The sequence below is a fragment of the Eschscholzia californica genome, unplaced genomic scaffold (assembly GCF_041429995.1).
Source record: "Eschscholzia californica isolate CP2 unplaced genomic scaffold, dmEscCali1.0.p SCAF_3, whole genome shotgun sequence".
Lineage (NCBI taxonomy): Eukaryota > Viridiplantae > Streptophyta > Magnoliopsida > Ranunculales > Papaveraceae > Eschscholzia > Eschscholzia californica.
In genome coordinates, this window is record NW_028238420.1 from 63,875,602 (window position 1) to 63,891,218 (window position 15,617).

The window sequence follows — 15,617 nt, forward strand, 5'->3', positions numbered from 1 at the left end:
AAATGTCATAACTACCATTCGTATAAATATTTTTTCAAAATAAAATAAAAAAGAAAACATGAATTTCACCTCAACTATCTCTCCACCTCACATCTCTCTCCGCCTCACCCCTCTCTCAAACTCACATCTCTCTCTCTCTCCAACTGACCTCTCTCTTCTCCGACAAAGGTTGTCGGCCGGAAAATTCTCCGGTTGGCAACCTTCAAAAAAAACTCTCATCTCTCTCTCTGTATACGCACTGGCGAAGAGAATTTTCCGACCGGCAACCTTAAAAAAAACTCTCATCTCTCTCTCTATACACTCTGGCGAAAGGGTTTCCCCTTCGTCGGAACAAGGTTTGTTCGTGAACATACCAGATCTGTTCGTGAACAGACCTTCAATATCTGTTCACGAACATACCTTCGAGGTTTGTCTTCATCGGAGTGTTTAGAGAGAGAGAGAGATGAGATTTTTTTTATGTTCGAAGGTAGTCGGCCAGAAAATTTTCTGGCCGACGACCTTCGTCGGAGAAGAAAGAGGTGAGTTGGAGAGAGGTGACGTGTAGAGAGATGTGAGGTGGAGAAGGAAGTGAGATAAAATTCATGTTTTCTATTTAATTTTATTTTAAAAAGATATTTATAGGAAGAGTAGTTATGACATTTACATTAAAAAGGAAAGTTATATTTGAATTTACAAAAAACAGAGAGCCATAAAAGAAGCTGATCAGAAAGTAGGGGGCCAAATAGAATTATACTCAAAAGAAAATAACTCAAATAACAACAGTAAATGTCTACTACGTATTCTGCCTAGACTCAATGTCTCGAAACACATTTCTTTTAGTGGGTGTTGATGATTTATGGAGAGTTTTTTTTTTGGGAGATGCTAGAGAGCCCAAATTTTTTGGGCATTTTAATGCCCAGCTGATGTGGAATCACTAAAAGACAAGGTTTTTTCAAAGTTTGACTACGGTGGGGACCGCTTTTATTTCTAAATGAGGAAATATGTCACCCTCTAAGTACCAATTTCTAAGTCACTCTATCATTTCCCTTTTTTTTTTACGAGACTTTATGGAGAGTTGGGTGGTAGTAGATAGATTATTGCACTATTGTGAGTCTTAACTTTTTTGGGCCGTTGTACATTTAAAATTTTTTTTTTTTCAAAAAAAAATGTTATAAAAAGTTAATAGTCAATGTACACTCCAAATCTAAGTGAATAGTCTATCTCTCTGGACGGACTTTATCATTTTGTTGATGGACTATCGATTCTCATGTTGGTATAGGATATGTTTGTTTTTTGGGTTAATTTTGTTTTGGTCTCCAATTTGTGACCAATTAAGTGTTTGGGAGTTCGATTACGATCATGTAACCCTAATTATTATTAGTTTTTTTGAAAAATCGCCTACGATCTAAGTTAGACGTTACAAGGCATTAATAAAACCCCACAAAGTAATTACATTATTTATACTTTTAATAATTCAAGTTCAATAAACCATAGATTTCACTTCTTCTGGGAATCGAATTTGGGGCTTCCAATATTTTAGAGTTTATGTCAACACTTTCAATAACGCTTGCCCACATGCAACCCTAATTATCACCCCTATTTCCGTCCCATTTCGGTGTGTTTGAAGTAGCACCACAAATCAAAGAAGTAGATACCCACCTCTCTCTTTCTAATTCCTCTCTCTGTTCCATTGTAATGTGTGACAAAGTGTAACAGAATCGCTTCCATCCATCTATAAAGAAAGGTAACATTGCAACAATTAACTTCTTAAACTTACCTACCATAAAATACTTGCCTTTGCCTTCTCCTCCTTACCATCTTCTCTTAATATTCCTTATTTGTTGAAGATGTTGAGGAAACTAAAAAAATCACCACCACCATCAACCAACACCTATGACAACTATACCCACACCACCATGGTTGTTTTAATAATCTCTTCTTCACCATTGATCTCAAACAAGGTGACTACCTAAAGAGAGAGAGAGAGAGAGAGAGAGAGAGAGAGAGAGAGAGAGAGAGAGAGAGAGAGAGAGAGAGAGAGAGAGAGAGAGAGAGAGAGTAAAGAGAACAATAAGTACGAAGAAGAGAATAAATAAAAGATGGGTTCATCTTGTAGAGCTCTAAAGACTCTGTTTAGAACTTTAGTTATTATCATGAGTTTTCTTGGGGTCTATATTGCTAGTGATCAAATATCATCAAGATCAACAAACACAAAAACAATCAATACCAAACCTTCAATAATATGGACAAGTTTGAAGATGATAGAAAGAACAGATACTCTTACTGTTGTTAATTCGAATAAGTTTTCCGATCGTCGAACTAATTACATGATGAACAAGAGAAAAGTTCCTAGGGGTTCTGATCCAATTCATAACCGGTATATCATGCAGTTATTTCTACTCCCCCATTTCTTCAATTAAATACAAGAATCATAACCGTGATTCGTTGCTAGTGAATTAGAATCATCAAAAACACGAATCACATCAAGCCACATAGGATGTATGTCTAGAGTATGTCTGGATTTTCTAGTTCTCTGTCATTTTTCGGATACAAATTGATTGAATAACATAGAAATGATTTTAAGAAAGTTATATTATTTGTTTTTAACTATTAATGATTTTATTAATATTTTTCCTTTTTTTTGTTGGTGTTTACTTCTTAGGAGAGCAAGGAAGTCAAAAGAACCACCAAGTCAAGCTTAATTGAGGAGTATATTGATTGGGTTTTGAGAATGTTTAACTTGTATAGAAGAAAGACATTTTATGAGAAACCCACTTTTTTTTTTGATGAAGGCATGAGAAACCCACTTTGTCAAACTATTTCAAAATTTGTTTATGGAGAAGTTGGTAAGGTGAATCAAAGAAAGCCAAGCTCTTTCAACATTAAGCTTCTCATACATATAATCATGAAAAATACTCCACAAGATAGACTCAAATATATAGTGACCTACAAGTCTACAACAAGTATGTTAGTAGATACTATAAAAAAAAGTTATGTTGTAAATATATATATCAAGCATGGGTCGTTGCTTTTTCTTTTCTTTTTATGGTTTTTCTCTTGAAGAATTTTTCGGTTTATGTTCCCTTTTGGAGGTAACTTGCTTTTTTAGTCAAATATGAAATTTAACTGAAGTTTGTGATTCGTCTGAGTGGTTGATTTTGGATTTTTTATGAATTTATTTTAGATAGAACACCAACAAAATTGACAATAGTTGTGTTTCTGACATAATTGACATAAAAATATCAAAATTGAAAAACCAAAATCACAAGTTTTTACTGAGATATAATTGTATTATTCAAGAAAAGTCGTTAACTATTTAGGCTTTTTGTTTAGGGTGGATTTGAATTTATCTCTTTTTGTATTTTTAGCTGAAAATCAAAATCTACTTAGAACCTAAACGAGAGTCAATGGTCTTTATTTTCTGATCAACTCTTCTTCTTTTTTTCTTTTTTTTTTTACCGGAGTTTTTGACACAAATCAAAACGTTTTTATTTATTTATTTATTTACAATGTAATCTATATTGTGAAATCCACTTTTTTTTTTTTGTTGAAAGTATAATGTGAAATCCACTTTGTTGGGTCTTTTTTTTTTGTTGAAATACTTTGTTGGGTCATTTAGTATACAAGTCCTACAACTTTTTTTTTTTTTTTTTTGAACTACAAGTCCTACAACTTCATTAAAAGTTCCATGGGAAATTTTTTGCTCTTTTATCACATAAAAATGAAGTCTAGATAACCAATATTAAGAAGGATCGTTTAACATAAGAGATAAAGAGAAAACTTACAAAGATGAGCAGAAACCAGACTTAATCTTCAAAATACCGATAAAGAGAAAACTTACAAAGATGGGAGAGCAGAAACCAGACTTAATCTTCAAAATACCGATAAAGAGAAAACTTACAAAGATGGGAGAGCAGAAACCAGACTTAATCTTCAAAATACTTCGGCTTTATTAATCTTCTAGCTTTAATTACAAACTACTATTACAGAGCTTGATAGAGAAAGAGAGAAGAAACTAAAAACTTGAAAAGACTTAGAAGGAAAAACTTTGAAGGAAAAACTTTGGTTCAGAATGAACCAACATTCGGAATTTATAAAAATTTTTAGATGACCGGAACAGTTCCGGTTTCCAGGTCTACTTTGTCGTCTTCTGATGAATAGTGAATAGTAAAATTGACTTTTACTATTTGCCTTTTACTATTTGTCACAGTAAGCCGCCATCTACTGTTGGCACAGTAAGCCGCCTTCTATTGTTGAGAATAGTTCTTGACTCTTCTATTGTTGAGAATAGTTCTTGACTCTTCCTGTCGAAATAGTTCTTGACTCTTCCTGTCAAAATAGTTCTTGACTCTTCCTGTCGAAACAGTCTTGACCTTTACTATTTAAGCTGACAATCACTATTTTGAATAGTGTCTTCTAGATGCTGATACTGTCGAATAATACTGAAATACGGATTTACTGTACAACTGTAGCAAACTACTGATCTTTTTGTTTGCCTTTTGCAGATTTTAGTAACTTCTGAGAATGCACTTCGATGATAGCATCCCAGTAATCTGCCATTGAGGTATCCGATTTTGCTGATTTTGAGTCATCGAAATCCTCATTCGGATCTTGGCTTTCTCCAGTCAATACAGCATACTGATTTTCTTGAGATGACGAGTCATCTAGAATTTCAGTCTCTATATCTTGCTTCTGATGATGAGCTAGGAATTGATTTTTAATTATTTCCATAGCTTTAATCTGTTGATCTACAGATGAAAGGTTTGGATATTTTTTCTGAATATCATCCAATAAAAATTGGAAAATATTATCAGAAGGTGAAATAGATACGGATTTTTGAGTAGCCTTATAGGCATTTTCATACTCAATTACAGTTTGACAAATGAGTTTATGGGTATCTGTAATAGGAAATCCATCCCACCATTTGTAATGAAAAGTTCTGCTAATACATGGAATTAAGAGATCATCAAAGTGAAATTCTAGATCCCATCTCCATATCCATGGTATTTTGAACTCTGCCATATAACAGAGTGCTGATAACCCTTTTGGGGTTTTTTCTGCAGTTTTTCCCTTGAGCTTTGGATGATACTCATACCATTTTAGCCAAGGGTCTTTCAGTGTATCTGGTAAGAAACTCAGTTCTGGACCGAATTTCTCCCACCAATGCAGAAACCAGAGAGGGAAACCTTTTCCTTTAACAATTTCAGGGTTAATACTGATAAACCAGGAGTGTTTCCTGATCGGATTCTGATAATAGAACATGAATGACCATGCCAAAACATAATCCCAATAATTATAGTTTTGACCATTCAATTTCAGGCTTCTGGGTCTTGAGGGGTCAAGAGCCCATTCTGTTATATGTAAGACTTTTACTATATAACACTTAGAATGTGTTATAGGAGACTTACTGTCTTTCAGATTATAATGGTGGTGTACCATTTGTACAGATTCTGTTTCATTCAAAATGGCTTCATAGATATATCTATGCTTGCCATCTTGGATAGGATAGTTTTGTACTCCTAAGTACCGTTCTTTGATGTGCCATGGATCATGTTTCCACTGGACATCTTCTAAGGATACAGATAGAATTTTTTCAGTTATTAACTTTTTAGCATAAATGATTTCTTTTTTTAGGATATCTTTAGCAGTTAGTTTCGGATTGGGTTTATCCTGAGAGGATGATCCTACTACAGGGAATTCTGATAGAGAAGAAAACTTCCCTTTTTTCTGATTTACTTTCTTCGGATATCTAGATCCTCCTGCTCCTTTATCAGGTGGTTCCATCTTTATCCTGCAAAAATTCACGGGTTAAAAAATCAGGAAGAGAGTTCTGATTTCCTTTAATATATTCAATTTTAAAATCGAATGCAGATAATTCAGATTGCCATCTTGCAAAAATTTGTTTAGAAACTAAATTTTTAACATCCTTTTGCAAAATATCTTTTGCAGCACTACAGTCAATACGGAGTAGAAAAGATTGATTTAATAAATCATCTTGAAATTTAGAAATGCATTTGACTATTGATAACATTTCTTTTTTGATGGTGGAATAGTTTTTCTGAGCATTCTTCCACATTCCAGATGCGAATCTAAGTAATTCATCTTTATTAGTAGAAGGGTTTTTCTGTTTTAGAATACCTCCATAACCAATATCAGAGGCATCCGTTTCAACAATTTTGAACCATTGAGGGTTTGCTAACCCTAGACATGGTAATTGTTTTACTCTAAGTTTGATTTTTCGGACTGCTTGGGTATGCTGATCATCCCAAGGTAATGGATTCTTTTTAAGCCTATCATATAAAATAGCACTATCCATTGCTATATTCTGGTAGTAGTCTGCTATATAATTAAGACTACCTAAAAATCTTTGCAATTGATTTTTGTCTCTAATTTCATCAGGAAATTTAGAGGCAAATTCAATGCTTCTGTCAATAGGGATTATTGTCCCTTGACTAATATTCTGTCCTAGAAATCTAACTTCAGTTTGAAAGAGTTTCATTTTAGGTGCAGATATGACTAAACCATTTTTTCTGATAACATCTTTTGTAATTCTAAGATGTCTAAAATGTTGATCTATATTAGATGAAAATACTAATATATCATCTATATAGACAATAGTAAAATTTGAATACGGAATAAAAATATCGTTCATAATATTTTGAAATTCTGAAGGGGCATTTTTTAAACCGAATGGCATAACATTCCATTCATAATGCCCAAAGGGTACAGTAAATGCAGTTTTATATCTATCTTCTTCAGTTAGTTGAATCTGATAGTATCCAGATTTAAGATCAAATTTAGAAAATATTTTTGCAGAATGCAATCTATCTAAAAGATCTTTTTTGTTTGGAATAGGATATCTAATCCATTTCAGAGCATCACTCAAAGGTTTGTAATTTACTACAAGCCTTGGAACACCTCTTTCCTTTTCAGCTGCTTTATTCACATAGAAAGCGGTACAACTCCATGGTGAATAACTTTTTCTGATAAGCTTCTTTTCTAATAAATCTTGAATTTCTCTCTTACAAAGTTCAAGATATTCAGCATTCATTTGACTAGGACGAGCCTTAGTCGGAATCTGAGTTTTTTCATCAAATTCAGGTTTATAAGGTAAAGATACAATATATTTTTTCCTTTCCCAAAAAGCATTGGGAATATTGCTACAAACTTCGGTTAGAAATTGATTTTCAATTTCTTTGATTTTTAGTTTTATTTCTGGGGAGTTCAATTTCTCGGAAATATTCAAATTATGTATTTCTTCTTGTAAGAAGTTTAAATGAGCAGTTTTAGAATTAATTAAATATTCTAACTCATTTAAAGTCCTGGTTTCAGGGCTAGTAATAAATTCAAAATGTATTTTATGATTCTGAAAACTAGCATATAATCCGGTTTCATCTATCTTGTCATAAGGGAAAAATAAATTAATAAATGGAGTTCCTAGAATAACTTCTTGAGATAAATTTCGGATTAAAATAAAGGTTTGTGGAATACAGATTCCTTTATTACAAATATAAGCTTCAGGTAGCTTATAATTAATTGGCATTCTATCTCCACTTGCAGAATGTAGAGATTGTACGGTTTTTTCGAAGTATTTAGTCGGAACTAAACCTTCTCTAATACAGTTCATGTCAGCTCCGCTATCCACCAATGCTACTGCATTAGTAATGGTATATTCTTTGTTGATAACAATATTAATACTTATATACCATTTCTGATAGGTAATTTTCTGCATAGTATTTAAAAAGATAAGATTATTATCTAAGATACTAGATGGTTCTGTGTTTAGAATAGCAATCGATTTATCTTTTGATTGATGTTTTTCAGCTAGACTTTCTAATTGAATAAGTCTGATATTCTGGTTATCTAACTCTTCTCTGATGAGTTTTATTTCAGATTTAACTATATTTACCTCACTTCTTAAATCTTGAGAAGTAGAAGGTTTTAAAGAAGTTTCTGGTTTTCCTTCAAGTCTTTGAAGTACTTCTTTCATACTGTAATGTTTAGTAATATTCGGTTTCTCAAAGGAACTAGGAGAGTTTTTTGTCTGTTCTAAGCAAAATTGTAATATTTTACTTTTTAGCAGAGGGTCTGTTACTTTATCTATCATAGATATTATTTCTGATTGAGTATCCGTTAAAACATACAATCTTCTGATAACTAAACTGCCCTATCTCCCTATATGTCATTTTGATCCAAAACCCTAATTTTGTTCTTTTTTTTTTTTGTTGAAACAACCCTAATTTTATTCTCTCATCCAAAAACATACGATTCCAATTGCTGTCATCAATACGTAATTAGCTAAACATTTCCATCGAATTCAGTCCGATAATCGTTCTCCTGATCGGTAATTTTCAGATCAGAGGAGAAGAATAAACGAAAACCCCCAAAACATGCCTTCTTACGCAGATCTGGATCATCAGATCGAGCATCTAATGGAATGCAAACCTTTATCAGAAGGAGACGTAAAAGCCCTATGTGAACAAGCTAGGGCTATTCTTATTGAAGAATGGAACGTACAACCGGTGAAAATGTCCGGTTACTGTTTGTGGAGATATTCATGGACAATTTCATGACCTAATTGAGTTGTTTCGGATTGGTGGAAATCCTCCTGATACTAATTATCTCTTTATGGAAGATTATGTAGGTCAGTTTGATTGATTTCATTTCTCTTACTCTATCACTTAGATTCATTAACCACTATATTTTGCTTAATTGCTTGTCTGAGATGATGAAATTTTTAAGAAGGAATTTTTTTTACTAGGTTATTAGGTTGAATATGTTGCTTGGTTTTAGGTTTTCATATGGGTTATGTCTTAATTTTTCTGGAGATTCTGATTGCTTGATGTTTAGGGTTTGGTTCACAAATTATTCTTGGTACATGTGTTTAAATGAAGCTATAGGAATGTCACTAGAAGAGTCTGGTTGAATTTGTTTCATATATATATATACATTCACATAGATTAGTACCAGTCCACCATTAATACTTCTTCAACACCAAGAGCCTTGACTTGAGCATTGGACACGTGCTCAGGGCTCCTTCTTGCCTACCTCATTGCCACAACTCGGCAAGGCCTCGAAGAAGACTGCCAAAACATCTTTACTTTATCACTATCCATGTTAAAATGAAAACAGCTTTCCTGATTTAATACTGTTCATATTCTTCACCCCAAGTGGTGAGGTGAGTCGGGTGACGGCTCAACCGATGCATTGGGATATTGACAGTTTGGCACCTAAGTATCGTAGAAAGGCTGTTAACTACATTATAAATCTCTCTGATGAACAAAACCGAAGGCAATTTTTCACGATTGAGTTGTGAATGGACCTGTCATCAATCATTGTAAAAACCTTTTCATGAGCTGACCCGCAACTTATTTCTACCTCCTAACATGCCTAAGGTTGTTGATACTTGATATTACTTTCCCAGATTAGCAAGAGTTTAGTAGTTAACTCAATTACGCTCTCCTAGGTGACTTGTAACTGTAAGTGTGTATGCGGTTTGCACGTCAAGAAAATGTTTTTATGGACCATTTGTTTTTTTTTTCTTTTTATACGTTTAATATACCCTTAGGCCTAAAAATGTACAAATGACAAACTACTTTCAATATTTTTCTTGTGTAATACGTAACTCTGAGACATCTTTATTAATTCTTTAAAAGTTATCTTACATCTTGCTGTGTCGTGCCGTTGTTTTGTTTTGTTATTATAGATCGAGGATATCACTCTGTGGAGACTGTCACACTTTTGGTAGCCTTGAAAGTTTGTTATCGAGACAGAATTACAATCTTAAGAGGAAGAGAGCCGGCAAATAACTCAAGTGTAAGCATGTGGTTTGTTTTTGGTCTTTGTTCTTTAATGCGCTTATTGGAAACATAAAGACCTTTCTAGAGGACAAAACAGATGAATTTATTATCGCTTATTAATGACATTGGTCGCCACAAGTTCTAGGTATACAGAAGGATGTAATCCGATGTATGCGTGGACCCCAAAGAACTTAATCTCTTGAATGCGTCTGATAGTAGCACAAACTTACCCACTTATCAATTATGTCTTTCTAAAAAGATTAGGGCACCCCATTTTATTCCTCGACGGACATTTGTCAGAAATGCGTATAAATGGACAAGAAATAAACATTTATTTAAATCCATCCCTACAGACACAGACTGACACATCTCTACAGTTTATTATATGTTTCAACACATGATACTTCAGCTCATCTATGATCAATACTTGTAAAAGCGAATTGTCCTTATAATTTGGTTATCCGAGTTAACTGCAGTAAATAACTCTGGTTTCAGTTATTGATTCTATGATGAATGCTTGAGGAAATATGGAAACGCAAATGTGTGCAAGTACTTCACGGACCTTTTTGACTATCTACCTCTTACAGCCCTTATAGAGAATCAGGTCTAACTTTTTTTTGATGAACTTGGTTCTTTTATAGGCGTAGTTGCTTTATGATTACTTTTGGGTTTTGACAAGCACTTATTGTGAACTCATAGGTGTTTTGCTTGCATGGTGGACTTTCTCCATCCTTGGACACGTTAGATAACATTCGGGCCTTGGACCGTATACAGGAGGTCTGCGAACGCATTTGTCTTACTACATAAATTGCTATTGTAATGTATGATCTTATAATTTCCATTATAATTGATTAACATTGTTTATTCGGTTGAGAGAGCAGGTTCCACATGAAGGACCAATGTGCGACCTCTTATGGTCCGACCCAGATGACCGATGTGGGTGGGGAATTTCACCTCGTGGGGCCGGCTACACAGTTGGACACATATTGCTGCTCAATTTAACCATACAAATGGGCTCACCCTCATCGCTAGAGCCCATCAGCTGGTAATGGGAGGTTTCAATTGGTCTCAGGTCAGTGAACTTAGGACTTCATGAACTAGTTCTCTAGAATTTCGCCTTGATTCTCTTTTCTTCGCTTGATTCATGAACCACTATTTCGTCCAAACTTGTTTAAATTGTATTCTAAAAACTTTCAGGAGAAAAACGTCGTTATAGTCTTTAGCGCACCAAACTACTGTTATCGTTGTGGGAATATGGCAGCAATACTTGAGATTGGAGAAAATATGGATCAAAATTTCCTCCGATTTGATCCTGCCCCTCGGCAAACTGAACCAGATACCACTCACAAAACTCCAGATTATTTTTTGTGATTCCACTACTTTCTTCACAGCTGATTGGAGAAAATATGGATCAAAATTTCCTTCGATCTGGTAATGTTTTTTTCCTCGCTGATTTTCTCTGTAGATGTATCTTAGCAGAACCAACTTTTCATGTCAAATATATGTATACACTTATTCTTTTGTCTCATCAAGATGAAATTGTCAAATCATCTTTCTTCCAATCTAAATAAATGAGAAAATCTACATGTATAAGGCACAATATAACATTTTTCTGACTTGAAATGTAACCACTGAACTATGGTTCAATTTGTATAGGAGTTGTTTCTTTTAGTGTTGCTATTAGTGATTCTCTTTTCTGTCTGATTTATGGCTTTCGCTGGCATTAGGAGTTCATTAATGCTAATTATAAATTTATTCATGTAATACAACATTACAACGGTATAAACACGTTTTGAGAATATTGCAAAAAAAATTCTAGATTCGAAAATGAGTCGGTCTGTTTGGATGAAGGAATCACGAGTCTTGAGATTTTTCTTGGTCTATTTCATAACCAACAAACTATACTATCATCTCATCGAAGGGGTATTGGATCTAATTCTGATACGATAGAAGGAAAAGTAATTTCATATTATTTATGTTTTCTATTAACTTCCTAAACAAACAAAGGAATTTAGCTCCTACTAAACTCTACTAAAACTAAGGTGCTGTTTGTTTTTTGTAAGGATCTGAATATGAGTTTTATGTGTGGTTCACTTACAAACTCTACGTTTGCATTTATCTCCCAAATATAATTCGATCGGAAAGCCTTCGTCTCAAATTAAAACTTGCTTTTGACGTCGAAACACATGAATTGAGTGCAAATCCTTTAGAAAGGTAAAAGAATGTCAGACAATAAAAAGTACACAATAGATTGTATTCAGATTACAGAATTCAGATCATTGAAAAACATAGAGGAACTAAGGATGTTTGCTCTAAAATGAAAAGAAGGAACAAAAAAGGAACTAAAAAGAAAGTGAAAGAATCCTATAAAAAATATTTTTACCAAAGATGGCGATTGAGTACATTAGTTGAAGAAACCTACATTGAAGTAGAATGCAACATTACAGACTGTGGATAGTTTCTAGCTTTTCACTACATCCAGAAAAAAGGAACACAAAAGCCATAAACCTAAAGAAAAATAGGCGATTTCGTAAATACTTAGTTCTTCCGTTTTTAAGCCGTCTAAACTTGAACCCAGTCCACGAAAAATTGCCTCTTTACTCTATGAAAGCATCAAGCAAGAATTAGTATAGGGCAGTTCAATGTCACGATGATCTTCGTTGTCCATTAAAGCGAAGAAAATGTGTGTACGCCCTGAAAATTGAAAGCAATACAAATTATAACAAAGAAAATTACGGGTTCTTTGATTTTCTTGTAGATGGGGATAACGCGAGAATAGGAATACTAAGAGAGTAAGTAGAATTAAAACGAACAAGGTGAGACGACCTCAAGCTGCGAGAACTTCTAAGGGTCTCTTTTCTCTGTGCCGAAGCTCCCTTAGATGTTGAGCTACCTCCTTGAGTAGTTGTATTCGTTCATGGCCTTTTTGTATCGACGTTGCAGCGTGTTTTAAAAATTCCTTGTCGATTTCAAGAGCTTCCAATCTCTCATTCACATAAGTAATTTCTTTGTTAATGGTATTCTCAGTGCTATCTCCTGCCATGACAGAAAGAAATTTAAGTTTTCATTGATATCAAAATCTGCGACTTCAATAGAACTTCTAACAAGTTACCTAGATTCTCATCTTTCATAATATTAGAGCTCTCTAGCTCTGATTCAACCTCAGGATTTGGTGACGAATGGGTTTTCATTAAAGTTCTTAATCGTTCCAATAGATGATTTCTTTCATTTTCAAGATCTATTGTAAGTTCTTCGACTATTGTTGACCCGTCCTCTAATTGAGAAGACTCGATTTCTTCAAATGCTCGTTCAGGTTTCTCAACTTCTTCATCAAGAATTGGTTGACAACTACCACATTCGGATGAGACTAGCTCGTGCGGGTTAAAATCTTGGAAATCATCTGTATTGAGTCCTTCTTCGTATTCAAATCTTTGTCTATAAGTGTCGAGTTCTTCCTCTAAGATTTTTATATCCTCCTCTCTCTTGTTAAGTTGTTCTTTCATTGCTTGTAAAGCTTGTTGATCATATTCGGCTTGTTCCTCCATCATTCTTAGATATTGTAAAGCTTCCATCTCTATCGCCGCCTTCTCTGTTTGTAATCGAGTTATCATTGCCATTGCTTGGTTCGCCGCAACTGCAGAAGCATTCCGTTCTTCATCTAATTCCATGTACAAAGCTATCAAAGATTTTCGATCTAACCGGACTTGTCTTTTCAAGTGATTCAAAATGGTATCACCATCAAGGGGTTCTTTGGATGCCTTTGGTGTGATGCCTTCCAGAGGCTCCATCCCTATGTCTGTCTTCTCGGGCAATAGCTTCTTTGGGAGCCGAGCGAGCCATCTAGGGCTCGCTGTTGCAGAATCTGTTTGCGCAAATGGGAAGAACCTGTTTGCCTTAATGAAACTTGGTGTCTTTGAATCTTCTTCGTTTACATCCTCGCATTCTGTTAGTAAGGGCACAGTTGCGGCTTTTATATCCTCCTTACCTATTCTCAAAAAACCATGCACATTGTTAGAAGCATGTGGATAAATGAATGTGTATATATATATATATATGTATATTTTATGTAACATGTCGAGTTTTTAGAGAAAGTGGTTGTTAACATGGTATCAGATAAGATTCGTGAGAGATATGCAGAAGACATGGTTTCATGTCTGACCAATTAAGCACATAATAACAATAATAATGGAACAACTCACTTTTACCATCTTGAATTAGTAAGGTTGAGCCCTCTTCATCTTCGGGCATCTCCATTTCATTGTTGAGCTCTGCATATTGAATATGAGGCAACATATCAATCCCACGCGATTCTTCATTTTTCATTGGGAGCACTCCTCGAGGGGATGGAGTTGGAGCTTGAGGAACATCCACTCTATTCATTGTCAAACTTCGAACTAACGCCTGTTGAAACGTAGATTTAACCCTAAGAGGCTCACCACAACAAGAACACCGATGAATACTACTTTTCTCGACGTGTAAAAGCTCGTCTTCTTCAACAACAACAAGTTTATGATTTTCGTCAACTGTGGTTTCGAGATCGGCCCCTAAAATCCCCACCAAAGACTTGTATGGATCACAAGAAGGCTTATTTTCAGTAGCAAATGAAAGCAAACAAGCCTCACACATTTGTTGAATATCAGCCAATCTTTTATGAACATGACAATAAGCTTTAGATGACACATCTTTTCTATGTGATTCACAAATTGAATCATTGTAATAAAAATCCGATTTTCGTCGAACCAAAACATGATCAAGTCTCGTGCAAAGCAAACATGGGATTTGCAATTCAAAGAACCTAGCGAATTCGTTAGCTGCAAAAGCGATTAACCCATCGATAAACAAGATAGCTATTAATGTCCATTCAAGAACAACATAGATTAAAAAATAAGGAATTTTTCCAAAATTTTGTTCTATGTATTGCTTGAATGATTTCTTGGCCATTTTTTGGATTCACAATGAAAATCAAATTTAGCAAAAACCCAATTTTCTTTCTCTCTTTCTCTCTGTGAAATGAAAAACTTCAAAATCCTGCAATATGAGAAGATTAGAAGATCATGATCTATAGGTTGAAGAAACAACCAAGATCATGATCTAGCAGAGAGAAAAGAGAGAAAAATTGCCAAAAGATTACAAAATGAGAGAGAGAAGGGACAGAGAGAGGACGGATAGTAATTTAAAGGAGGTTGGATTTGGTTGTGATTGTTTGTATATAAATAGAAATTGAAAAACAATTTATTGGAGTCTCCTTGTTCTAACCATTAACTGAAATAACTGTTTTTATTGTTTGTTTTCTTTCCTTTGTAGTTTCTCACCTCTAATTTATTTTCTACTCTTTCTTTTCCTTTTGATTGGTTAACCAACCCAAAAGGGTTAGTACTTTCCTCACAAACCATTTCTAACAACTTTGACAACATTCATAATGAAAGGTTGAGAACTAGACGCCAAGAGTACAATCTGAAATCAAATAATATAATAATGTACTAAAACGTTGTCGCATGGTACTATTATGTATGCGATCATTTTGGCCTAGAGTTTTATAGTACCACAACAATGCGATTAATGTTATTTATGTGTGCATGTGGACCTATACAGGACTCTTCTTGTTGGCATGGATGCAACTAATCTAATCGGTATTAATTTGTCAATTTTTCGTTTACATGAGTGATACTGTTTCAGAGACTTTTCGTGATCCCATATGCGCGTGAGGCATGAAGATTCGCTTACTGATTTGCTTGTTAAAACATCCAAATGTATCTACAAACTATTTTTCTTAAGAGCTACAATAATACTTTTAGGAGCTAGATAATATTGTGTCAAATCAAGTGGAATATAAAATAG

At 34.3% G+C, this 15,617-nt stretch overlaps 1 protein-coding gene and 1 pseudogene across 4 annotated transcripts; one reads left to right on the top strand and one right to left on the bottom strand.

Annotated features, from left to right (window-relative positions):
- Positions 1 to 8,224: 8,224 nt before the first annotated feature.
- LOC147553206 (serine/threonine-protein phosphatase PP2A catalytic subunit-like) lies at positions 8,225 to 11,450 on the top strand (annotated as a pseudogene). Its single transcript, XR_015237565.1, has 6 exons — positions 8,225 to 8,623; positions 9,686 to 9,795; positions 10,275 to 10,383; positions 10,479 to 10,556; positions 10,661 to 10,851; positions 10,977 to 11,450. The product of XR_015237565.1 is annotated as a serine/threonine-protein phosphatase PP2A catalytic subunit-like (transcript).
- A 672-nt stretch (positions 11,451 to 12,122) lies between these two features.
- Positions 12,123 to 15,258, bottom strand: LOC147553207 (putative myosin-binding protein 5). Of its 3 annotated transcripts, none has more exons than XM_086669007.1 (4): positions 13,979 to 15,258; positions 12,892 to 13,764; positions 12,606 to 12,815; positions 12,123 to 12,473 (listed from the first exon to the last, which is right to left on the bottom strand). In XM_086669007.1, exons 1-3 carry the CDS (start codon positions 14,718 to 14,720, stop codon positions 12,607 to 12,609), a joined length of 1,824 nt encoding a protein of 607 aa, XP_086525133.1. In that variant the 5' UTR covers positions 14,721 to 15,258; the 3' UTR covers positions 12,123 to 12,473; position 12,606. The 3 variants fall into 3 exon arrangements, with proteins under 3 accessions (XP_086525133.1, XP_086525134.1, XP_086525135.1); XM_086669008.1 differs by having other exon boundaries at positions 12,565 to 12,815; positions 13,979 to 15,095; XM_086669009.1 differs by having other exon boundaries at positions 12,593 to 12,815; positions 13,979 to 15,053.
- Between the last annotated feature and the right edge of the window lie 359 nt (positions 15,259 to 15,617).

Excerpts from the sequence above, each read along its gene's own strand:
- LOC147553207 (XM_086669007.1), bottom strand. The coding sequence starts at position 14,720 with ATGGCCAAGAAATCATTCAAGCAATACATAGAACAAAATTTTGGAAAA. Across the intron at positions 13,765-13,978 it reads ACTAATTCAAGATGGTAAAA|GTAAGGAGGATATAAAAGCC; the intron begins GTGAGTTGTTCC and ends TTTTGAGAATAG. Across the intron at positions 12,816-12,891 it reads TATGAAAGATGAGAATCTAG|GAGATAGCACTGAGAATACC; the intron begins GTAACTTGTTAG and ends CTGTCATGGCAG.